Here is a 12253-nt window from a genome sequence, read left to right as displayed (position 1 = left end):
CCTTACTTTACTGTTATTAAAGATTCTACATCTTTACTGTGACAAATTCTTCAAACATAATCCCCAAGTTTGTATGTCACCTGATTAAGGGGGATGTCCTGGCCCACCATGCATCTCAGACAGTATATTAGGGCAGAAAGTGTAATGGCACGAGGGGCATTACAGTTGCCCCAAACTTCTGTCCCTGTACCAGTGAAATCAAACACGGCGCTTCCCTGTAGACAGACACAAAAATGGACAGAAATAATAATCATTACTACTGCAATGTAAAAGATGTTCTTTTAATATCAATACATCACTATAGGAATTCAAGCAGGTTTTTCTATTGGGGGCATAAAAGTACGTATATTTGCACTGGGTTTTTACGTGACCCATGTATGCTTTGTATACACTCATTTATTAAGTACAGCTTACTAGTACTGGGTTGGACCCCCTTTTGCTTTCAGAACTGCCTTTATCCTTCGTGGCATGTTTTTAACAAGGACGGGAAATATTTCTCAGAGATTTTGGTCCATATTGACATGATAGCACACGCAGTTGCTGCAGATTTGTCAGTTGCACATCCATGATGCAAATCTCCCATTCCACCGATAAAAGTGCTCTTTTGGATTGAGTTCTAGTGACTGTGAAGGCCATTTGAGTACAGTGAACTCATTGTCATGTTCAAAAAAACTAGTCTGAGATGATTCTTGCTTTATGACATGGTGCGTTATTCTGCTGGAAGTAGCCATCAGAAGATTGGTACACTGTGGTCATAAAGGGATGGACATGGTCAGCAACAATACTCAGGTGTGCTGTGGCATTAACACGATACTCAATTGGTACTAATGGGCCCAAAGTGAGCCAAGAAAATATTCCCCACACCATTAAACTACCACCACCAGCCTGAACTATTCATACTAGGCAGGATTGATCCATGCTTTCATGTTGTTGACGCCAAATTCTGACCCTACCATCCGAATGTCACAGCAGAAATCGAGACTCATCAGACCAGGCAACGTTTTCCAATCTTCTATTGTCCAATTCTGGTGAGCCTGTGTGAATTGTAGCCTCAGTTTTCTGTTCTTAGTTGACAGATGTGGCACCTGGTGTGGTCTTCTGCTGCTGTAGCTCATTCGCCTGAAGGTTCGACGTGTTGTGCGTTCAGAGATGCTCTTCTGCAGACCTTGGTTGTAACGAGTGGTTATTTGAGTTACTGTTGCCTTTCTATCAGCTCGAACCAGTCTGGCAATTCGCATCTGACCTCTGGCATCAACAAGGCATTTGCACCCACAGAACTATTCTCTGTAAACCATAGTGATGTTTATGTGTGAAAATCCCAGTAGATCCCAGTAGACCCAGAAAATCAGTGTCCTTTTTTAACATTTTGTTACATTTATATATAATTTGTGTATGAAACACTTCTCACTGAATAATTTGATCAAGAGATTCTTCAAAAATGCTGATTCATCAAACATGCAAAGTCTATATGAGTGAGTAACTGAATTATTCAAATTAGGGCTGCACGATAGTGGAAAAATATGATATTGTGATATTTTATTTTTCTGCGATTAAATATTGTGAAATAAATACAGTTTCACAAGATTCATAAGAAGTTTTCTGAAGGGTCTAACAGTATTCATGTACAAAAATTGAATAATCACAATGCAAAACATGTTTTTCTTACTTTATTTTGTCTCGTTTCTAACATCTAAAAATTCTTAGATCAAGTAACAATATTGTTTTGTTTGTAACTTCAGAAGAAATAGGTCAAAATTAAGAGTTTTTCTTTAAAACAGCCAGGGGATAAGTAAAATAATCTGATTTTCACTTTGAAATGTAGATTTTTAGACTAGAAACAAGATGAAAATTCTAGTCAACTGTAGTTCAGACTCAACATTGCATATCTTGCGATGTGAATATTGTGAATGCACAAATTACGATATCGATGCTGAAACAACATATTGTGCAGCCCTAATTCAAATTGAAAATATAAAAAAAATTTGAAGGACAGCAGAGTCTCAAAGTGGAAATATTAGAATTTATAAATAGAAGTAAAGTGATGCAACTGACACAGGTAGGTCATGTAATAAAAGGCAAAAAGGGAAATATAGTATGTCCAAACTACCATTCAAAATGTTCACTATACAATTCAAACTCCTCATAATCATAATGATGGTCATTACAATCTTCTGAAGTTCATACCCAGCATTAGAATAGTGGAGTAAGGTGATATAAGTGACTTAACAAGAGAGTTAGTGCCAGATGGGCTGGTATGAGTATTTTAGTAACTGCCAATATACCGGGATTTTCATAAATAACTATCAGATAATCATATGCTAAAGACACAATATCCAGCGCATGGCAGTTCTGTGGTCAAAAATGCTTTGTTGATGCCAGAGGTTAGAGGGTTGAGAGTGTTTTAAGATGATTGAAAGCAACTGTTACTAAAATAACCACTTGTTACAACCAAGGTTTGCAGAAGAGCATCTCTACACACAACACACCTTACTTAAACCAGATGGGTTACAGCAGCCGAGAAGCACACCAGGTCCTTCTCCCGTCAGCTAAGAACAGGAAACCGAGGCTACAAGTTTGTCAAAATGGAATAATAGCTTGGAAAAGAGTTTCCTGATTCCTGAGATTTCCTGAGTTGTGTTTCCTGCTGCAATAGTTGTACAGTAAGGTTAAAATAGGCTTAAAACATTAAACATTAAAGCGAATCCATCTTGTCTGTATCAATGATTCAGTCTGTGGTGCTGGCATAGAAGTGTGGGGGAATTTTTTGCAACAACTAGGCAATATTTAAATGTAACAGGAAAAATTACAGTATTGTTTGCTATGCAAGAGGGCACAAGCAAGCATAATTTACAAATAAAAACCAGATCAAGCATCGAATTGTTAATTGAAATTAAGTAACACTTACTTTTTTTTAAGGACGTTTAGTTTTTAGATGATTTCTTCCTGTTTTGTAGTAGGTAGCGATTGTCTGGTATTTGCAGTTTAAAATGTAGTAAACCTTGACTACTTTAATCCAGACTCCTTGTCATGGCCCTCAACTCTTCAAGAGTGAAGCAGGAGCAGTTTATTACACAATTTTCAAATGCTTTGTTTTAATTGCAACTTACTTGGTTGTGTCAATTATTTTATTGTTAACTTTTTATTTTTTTTATTTTTAGAAATTCAATGAATATTCGAAATTAGATTTTTTGAGAGCCTTAATCACAATGAGATCACTATAGCCAAATGGCCTCCACAGCCATCAGATCTCAATCCAGTAGAGCATTACGGATGTACAGCCCAATTAGTCAATACATTTCACAACTATTGCAACAGAAATCAGGAAACTTTTTCCAGTCTACTTTGACAAACTACAAAATGAAGCCTCGGTTTCCTGTTCTTAAGATGACTGGAGAAGGACCTGGGGCCTCATTTACAAAGACTTGCGTTGAATCAATACTAAAACATTGCGTACAGACAAAGCTGTAAATGCATTCGAATTAACATGAAACTGAGCACACGTGCACGACAGCAAACCCCTCCCTGACTCCTCCCCCGTATAAATATGGTAATGACTCCACTATGGCAAAACCAAAGGAAAAAAGCAAGAAGAGAAACTTCACAGAATGTAAATTGGAGGTGCTCCTATCGAAGGTAGACTGGAGAAAAACTGTGTTATACACGTTAGGGCGGTATAGCAGCACCCCTCCGCTCTTATCAAGGCAGCACCACAGCATTTCAGCTGCCCAATCGCCCGCTCTACAACTGATCGAGTGCGAGAATGGGCATCATTATATCTGTGCTCTTGGTCAGTTTGTGGGTTGTTGAGGGGGGTTTACAGCCACATCTTTAAATGGATAACCGCGGTTCCCTGATATGCAGTTAAATAATTACGCTCAATAAAATAAAATAAAATAAACTTAGCTGGAATAATATCTTTAAATGCATCACTCACCAAGATGCCGCCCATCGCACACCCTGCCACCTTGGAGCCTCATCCCAACCATGCTGTTTGTGAGGATAAATTAATCATGGGTTGACCAGGCCACCTTGCCCCAATATTTGTTAAGCGCATTTGAGCATCACATATTATTTGAAAATTTATTGAATGGAAATGTTTCCGATTCACGTATGCAGATGGCGCCTTTATAGCAGTGTGCATGCAGTCCGATTACATTGGACAACCGGCGATCGCTGCAAATTGCACTTTAAAGTTTGGCTGGTCAAGAGCATGGTATGAAAACCTTATATACCTGCTAGACATACGGATGATCCCATGTTAAATTGTAGGCATGTTAAACTGCTGTATGGGACAGCTGCCATTGAACGTCTTAGAGATACTTTGTAGTGTGCAATTTAACATAATTGCCTCTAGGAGTCGCCAATGGAAATAAAACAAACACACACAAGAAATACACGTACATGTATGCCAGATATGAAGTTGGTGCGGACCAACGCACATTCTCACATTAATTTCATCTTTAGTAAATCCAAACGTAAGCATGAAATCTGGTGTTTTTGTGTACGCATCATTGATACATGAGGCCCCTGGTATGTTTTTCTGCTGCTGTAGCCCATCTGGTTTAAAGTACTCATGAAATCAAACATAAGCATATGAATTTGTTAACTTACTTTGCTAGTTTTATGATGAACAATTCATCTGTGTGTGTCATTAAGAAAAAAATTTTTTCGCCCTTCTAATCTTTAATTGAAATCTAAAAATGCTGTTTATTTTCAGTAAAATTGTCAGATTACATATACCTTAGGAACTGGGCGTGTATAACATATTTAACCACGCTGATCCAACTGTCAGATTTGACAACAAACAGAAAGAGTGAGGAGGAGGTGTCTTTTAGGTTGTAATAACTTTCCCCAAACCTTTTTCCTTATGTTTCTGAATGAAATGCCTACTTTACTACATCCAATCAGCTTGCTGCAGAAAAAAACTAGCCACGCCCACTGTTTTCTCATTTAATATTCCATTTCTCTAGGAACTGTGTCACAAATAGTCACAGCTTCTGGTTCATGTGGACTTCAAGTCTGATGTCTAGGCTGGGCGATATCAAGATAATTTTTTTCACATCAGTCGATATCGATGATTATCATGATAAATGTCAAGTCTTTAATCTATCAATTTTAAAGGATTTTCAGCATACCATCCCTTTGTGCAGCTGATTTACCACAATTTGTGTAATGTTTTAGCTGTCTGACAATATAAATAAAAAAATAATAAACTAAAGAACAATCTTAATAATTTTTCAGCCTTTACGGTTCAAGTTTTCAACAACTAAAGACATTAACCTATTGTACATTATTGTTCAACATCAAGACAAAGTAAACAGGTTTGGAACAAGAAAAGGTGAGTTAATAGTGACAGAATTTTAGTTTTAGATGAACTATCCTTTAATAGTGAGTATGGTGAATTTAGGGTGAAATACCCTTTAATATATTTGTCAATAACCCTTTAATTGATGGACCTTACCGATGACTGATTAAGCATATGCAAAATACGATGGGACCATCGCAACTGGCCCACCTTTACAGGTACTCTGCCCTCCACCAACTGTGGGCCAGTGGCATAATTCGCTCCTCCTTTCTTCCTTCAGCACCAGTTAGGGAGTTAGGGATATACTCTATATAAGGGTTGGTGGTTACAGCCGGTCATCAGATGGGCACCCCCCTTTCCTTAATGTTTCACCGATTTAAGCCCATAACACCTCGGGAGGGCTTGACAGCAGATCCAGCGTCCTGGATCTACTCCTGCTGACCACCACCCAACTCTATGGTATGGTTTGTCTTTCAACAGGTTGGCTTTTCCACCGAACCTCCCTTTATAGCCAAATCCAGCGAGATGTTGCTTCCGCCTCTTTAGTAACCTTTCCTACAAGCCGTTTCCTGGCCATTCCTTCAATTCCCAGTCGTCCGAGGGCTCTCCAGAGTGACTTTCCCGCAAACTCCCTACAACCCACCTCTACTGGTAAATTCCAGCCCCTCCATCCATTCTCCTGGCTCTCAAGTATAAGACTTTGATATTTCTTGAGCTTACGTTCATGGGCCTCCTCCATTCTTTCATCCCAGGGTATTGTAGGTTCATGCCCACAGCTTTAACTCGCCGAGTTTCCTCCTCTGCTTTGCGGACCTCTCTTTGTATTAGCCTGCGACGTTCCTTTGGGTCCTATCCAAGCCTTCCCTGTGCTACTCTCCTAACAATATCTGCATGCTGCAGTCGTTCCTCGGCATCCCTTAGCGCTTCATTAGCTGACTATTTGTGGCCTGCCCTAACCACAATGTCTGCCTGGCATACTTTTTCATCCTTACTGTCTCACAACATTATGGCCTGCCAAGTTTTCATTACTTTGTACTCCTCCAGGACTGATGTCACTGGTAGCTGTAGCTTGCTGCCTGTTCTGTATAGACCAATGGAGCAGAAGCTTCTTGGCACAAGAAGCCATCGTAGATATGTGTTCATCTTCCTCTCCAGTCCCTCCACTGTAGACACAGGCCCCTTATAAACAAGCAGAGGCCAGAGCAGTCTAGGAAGTACTCCATGCTGGTAACACCAGGCCTTATATTTGCCAGGTAGGCCACTCTTCTCTAAAGATGCCATCCAGGTATCTACCTGGACAATCATTTGCCTCATGCTTTCCTTATCATTAAGGTCTGCCCTATACCACTTCCCCAAACTCTTGACTGGTTTCTCTCTGACTGTTGGGATGGTGGTACCTTTTATTCTGAACCGAAACCGGTCCTGAATGCACCCCCTCCTCAATACCAGGCTCCTGGACTTCTCAGGTTTAAACCCCATCCGTGCCCAATCAGTGAGTTCCCCTAGATCATCTAGAATCCATCTCCCTTCAGGTACTGATTTTGCCATGATGGTGAGGTCGTCCACAAATGCTCTTATAGGTACCTGCTGGTTGCCATTGGCCAAGATTGCTCCACGCCGCAATTTCTCTGCTGACTTAACAAGAAGATTAATTGATGCTGAAAACAAGATCACTGATATTGTGCATCCAGTGACAATGCCCACCTCTAGTCTCTGCAACTCTGTGGTAAAATCCCTACAGGTGAACATTTAAAGGTTAAATTTTGCTTTGCGCTGTGAGATGTGTCCACGCATTACATAATCAAGTGTGTGCAGGTTACCTTACCTTATGGAGTCACCCTCTTGACATTGCATATTGCGGGATGCATAAAACCCTGTTTTGCAAACAGCGGGTGTTTTAACCAATTTTATCTGACAGACTAGCACGAATAGGCCTATGCAGAATCTCATTTTAATAATCCATTCACACAACAAGTTTATGAGTTCTCTCATCCTTCCGATGAGTTTGTTCTTCTGAAGTCATCTAATACTTTCAATGCTGCAAAATAGTTTGTAAAGACTGTCCTGCTCATTCCAACCACTTGATTAAATGAATTAAATTCTAACTGTGGAAACAGCTTAATGGATTGATTTAAAGCATATAGCGGACATGTTTTGAAGCACTTCACCTCAGATGTTGTTTGTTCTTCTTGTTTATGTTGTAGATAACTGACCAACAAAATTACAGTAAAATTAAGATACAAATTATACAAAGCAAAATTACTTTTAAAAAGATACATTTTGTTTGTGCCCGTCTTACACAATTGTGTGGGTGGATGTTTCGTTCCATGGAAAATAAAGATTTAATTAATGATCCACTGTTTTTCTAATATGTCATTATTTAAAAAAATTATGTCTTGAGCATCTGATTTCTCCTCAGTATCAATGTCATAACAAATGCCCTTAAATAATGCAGCCTGCAGTTTACAGCAAGCATCAAGTGTTTATTGAGATTATGTGGTCTATTACAGTGTCTTTTAATTTTTTTCTTGTAAGGCACTGCTTTCGAAAATTATGACATAAGACTGGGTAGTTTCGCTGATGCTTGTAGATGGTCCACATTTACCAACACTTGTGTGGGTCTGTAATTTCTTAGCATCTTCATAAGGGTGGCATTGTTTTAAATGATGAAACAGGTTTGTGGTGTTGCCTATTTTTGATGGCACGAGTCTTCGAAGTTTGCAGTGCACGTTGCTCTGTTTTGTGTCGGATTGCAAAAAAGTATCTCCAGTATCAATAAAAACTGTGACCTTTTTTTTTTACTTATTTTTTTCTTACTCTTTCAAGTGCAACTAACACTGTATGGCTGTAAACTTGTACGTGTACTATGTGTGGCATCCGGAAGTGCAGGCTGAAAAATGCCTGTGCAGCGTTATACATAGTGTATAAACATTATCAAACACTTATCGAACTGTCATTATCGTTTTATCAAAAAAATATATTTCATGATAATTATTGTTATCAAAATTTCACCCAGTCCTAGTTGTGTGTTCAGAGATGCTCTTCTGCAAACCTTAGTTGTGCAACAACTGTGATAGCCCAGTAGATCAGTTTCTAATATACTTAATATATATGTATGACACCAAAAACTTAGTTGGAACTAAGGCAGATCATGTTAATGTGACTAGCATTAAATTGGTGGAAAATATCTCAATATTAAAAACATATTTGACATCTCCAAGAGTAAAATGATCAAATGCTAAATTCTAATCCAGAATTAAACTAAGAGTTGACTTCTTACTTGTTCTTCATTGATCTGGACCTTCAGTCTGATCGGAGTTCCATCATCCATTTGATCTTCTGCTTCAACCTCAAGGGATCCTGTTTTTTCTCTCCGCCGAAGAGCAAAATCTTTCAGCATGTCTCGAACTGCAAGCTCTGCATTACTCTTGATATACAAAAGACATTTTAAGATGAGAAAGCAATCCATGGCATAAACGTCAAGTCGAGATATTCATCATTTGTAAATTGTAAATGAGTTTAAAATCCAGTAAATGAACCAAAAACATTGTCAAAACATTTCATGTGACTTCAGTGGTCAAACTGTGATCATACGAAGTTCCATGAACAATTATGTGCACCAAAAAACAGTAAAAATGACTTTATTCACTTAATTCTCCTGCATCAGAACAAGGTGCATGTTTGATACAGGCAAAAACTTGGCTCGCGTGTTGACAATGTTTTTGGTTCTTTTTCTGAACTTTGAATGTCTTTTGACCATAGTCAGAGAGCTCTTGGATTTCATCTAAAAAAATTATTTTGTTTTCTGAAGCCAAACGAAAGTCTCGGAGGCTTGAAAAACATGAGTAATTAAACAGAATTTAAATTTTTTGGTGAAATGACCCTTTAATACCTCACACAAATATACACACCTGAATATGTCCCATATAAGCCTGGACGACATCCAGGCCATAGCTGGTAATCAACTCCCCCACCAGCTGACATCCTCTCTGATTGGCTGCTACCTGTGCCCGTAGGTCTGACAGGTTGTCACGAAGATTCCGTGTCCCAGAACATCCTGGATATTGTGCGGGTGCCATAAGGGCTTCTGTTACAGCTGATGAACATAAGCATAAACAGTCCTGCATGATTACCCTGATTATTATAATATTGTAGTTATTTAGTATCAGTATCTTTCTCACCTTTCTCCTGAAAGATTCCACCAGTGACCAGTTTGAAGGATGTGAAGACAGCACCCTCCTGCTGTAAAGAGGTGGAGTGAGGGGGCATGGAGCCTGGAGTGATGCCCCCTATATCAGCATGATGCCCCCTACTGGCCACAAAGAAGACAGGAGCACTAACGCCATCACGAAACACCTGCACAAGGCAGAAGTAATATTATGCAATCAGTTTACAGCCATTATATAATTTCACAAAATGTTTTGATTGGAGCAAATAAAGTGTATTACATATTGCTTTCATTGGCATCTGCACATGCTGGACACTAGTGGTAACAAGTTCTTATTATTTTTGGAAGAAGTCTCTTGTGCTCATCAAATCTGTTTATTTAATAAATATACAGTAAAAATGTAGTATTACAATTTAAATGAAAATCTGATTACTGTTTATCAGTGGTGTAAAGTAACAAATTACAAATACTCAAATTACTGTAATTGAGTAGTTTTTCTCAGGAATTGTAATTTAAAAAATGTGTACTTTTACTTTCTCTTGAGTACATTTTTAGTGCAGTATTAATACTTTTACTCCACTACTTTCCTTCAACCTGCAGTCACTACTTTATTTTTTCCTGTCTATAGAAATGAGAAAATTCTGTCCTGTGATTCCTGTCCAATTAAATTGCAGCAAAAGTGTCCAGGACGATGTCCAAAATCTTTATACGCAATGATCCAGAGACTGTTTAGATGCATGTCACTGATGACAGATGTTTACTGTATGATGACTGAAATAGCCTTAAACACCCAGCAGGCACAAGACGTCAACATAACGTCAGATTGACATCGTACCGCAATGCTGTGGGGACGTTGCATTTTGTTTGGAAATGAAAATGAGGTTGATGTCAGAACCCAATGTCAGGCCTACATCAATGTCCAACGACGGTCTACTTTTTACTTATACTTTGAGTAATATTTACAACAGATACGTTTACTCTACATTTTTAGGCAAGTAATAGTACTTTTACCCAAGTATGATTTTTCAGTACTCTTTCCACCACTGTTGATTATTATGTTATTGCAAAATAAGTATTATCTATTTTTTTAAAATGTAAATATTCTAATAATGATAAAGCTGAATTTTCAGCATCAATTATTTCAGTCTTCAGTGTCACATTTTTGTAATAATTGTAATATGCAAATTTAGTGCTTTAATTTGTAGCAGTTACTGTGTTTGTATAACTTATCAATACTGAAAACTCTTTTAGGTGCTTAATGTGGCTGTGTGAAATGTATTTTTTTCTTTGAGGAGAACTGTGATTTAAAAAACACTTTATTTTATTAAACATAAATATATTATAAATTACAATAACATTATAAATGGTGGTTCATTGCGCTGTGGCGACCTCTGATAAATAAGGGACTAAGCCGAAGGATAATTAATGATTGAATGAATGAATAACATTATAACTGCCTAATTCACTTTTGATCAATTAAAAGTCTCTTTGATGAATTTTCCAATATAGGCTCATTCTGAAAACGTAGTCCTATATCCATTTCTGGAAATCGCGAATTATGTAACCAGAAGTACATATGGCTGCATTCGTCTTTAAAACGAACTCTAGGGGGCAGTATGATGCTGTTCATTTTCGCGCTTACCAGCTCACTGCTTACCTCCATGTGGATGGCTTTCCCACTGTTACCAGTTTGTCCAGTAGCTCCAGTAGTTGATCACAACAATGAGGTTTGAATCCGGCAAAGAACAGTTCCAGAAAGCAGGTAAATAAATAACAGCGAGAATGTGGTAAAAAAACTAAAAACGTGGTAAAAAAATCAGGCAAGGGCTTTTCTTTTTCTAGATTGCTTTTTAAAACTGTCGGTTGGGATTAGGGAAAAAGGAGGGTAGGTCAGTCGATCGGTCAGTCAGTCAGTCAGTCAGTCAGTCAGTCAGTCAGTCAGTCAGTCAGTCATTCAGTCAGTCAGTCGACAGTGGCCTCTGGTGGATTTACGTAAGAACAGCAGGCGTGAACTGTACTCGCAAGAGAAATTTTAAATCTGAAAAAAGTTTACATAGCAGCCTCTAGTAGATTTACGCGTGAACAGCAGGCGCGAATGGCACTCGAGAAATTTGAGATCTGAAAAAGCGTACATAGCGGCTTCTGGTGGATTTGTGAAAACAAAAACGGTAAAAGAACGTACCTCCTGGGACATATTTGGTTCTCTCCAGAAATGTATATAATGTTTTCATGAGCCTGGGTTGGAATTTTCATAAATTTTTTCACCTCAAACATTTGAATATTAGTACATCATAATTTTCACAAAAATATTAAGCAGAAAAACACTGAAAATAAATGTTTATACCAAATCAGCATATTTTAATGATTTCTGAAGGATCTCGAAGAAGATCTCTGAAGGATCATGAAGAAATCATGCAATCTTTTGTATTTAATATGTTGACATTGCATAAACTACATTTTCAAAATATAGTAAATTAGAAAACAGTTTGACAGCAAAATAAATTTTAAATTGCACTTATTAACGTTTGCTATATCAAATGACTGTATTAATGATAAGTTATCAAAAGTAAAACATCCCAAATGCATCAATAAGAAAAAATTAGACTTAATTTTTTTTTAATGTTAAATGAAAAGGAGTGACCTACAGGAGTGATGACAGTGAGGTCTGGTAGATGACTGCCACCCGCACATGGATGATTACTGAGGATCACATCTCCCTCCTTCAAGCTGCCTCCTGCTGCCTTTATCTGTAATAAATAGATTTTATTTTCAAACTAACA

The 12253-nt window shown here is 38.0% G+C and overlaps 1 protein-coding gene across 1 annotated transcript in view; it reads right to left on the bottom strand.

Moving 5' to 3' along the window:
* The window catches only part of oplah (5-oxoprolinase, ATP-hydrolysing), an 83712-nt gene that overhangs the window by 10136 nt on the left and 61323 nt on the right, over nucleotides 1–12253 (bottom strand). The window contains exons 18-22 of the mRNA XM_056469375.1: nucleotides 12119–12220; nucleotides 9487–9661; nucleotides 9217–9401; nucleotides 8586–8732; nucleotides 81–215 (exon numbers count right to left, since the gene is read on the bottom strand). Of these exons, the coding sequence (XP_056325350.1) occupies nucleotides 81–215; nucleotides 8586–8732; nucleotides 9217–9401; nucleotides 9487–9661; nucleotides 12119–12220 (744 nt within the window). The remainder of the gene's footprint in view (nucleotides 1–80; nucleotides 216–8585; nucleotides 8733–9216; nucleotides 9402–9486; nucleotides 9662–12118; nucleotides 12221–12253) is intronic.

Source organism: Danio aesculapii, chromosome 12 (genome assembly GCF_903798145.1).
Source record: "Danio aesculapii chromosome 12, fDanAes4.1, whole genome shotgun sequence".
NCBI classification, from domain to species: domain Eukaryota; kingdom Metazoa; phylum Chordata; class Actinopteri; order Cypriniformes; family Danionidae; genus Danio; species Danio aesculapii.
The sequence above is the reverse complement of the archived record's forward strand: the minus strand, read 5'-3'. Positions and strand labels throughout refer to the sequence as shown.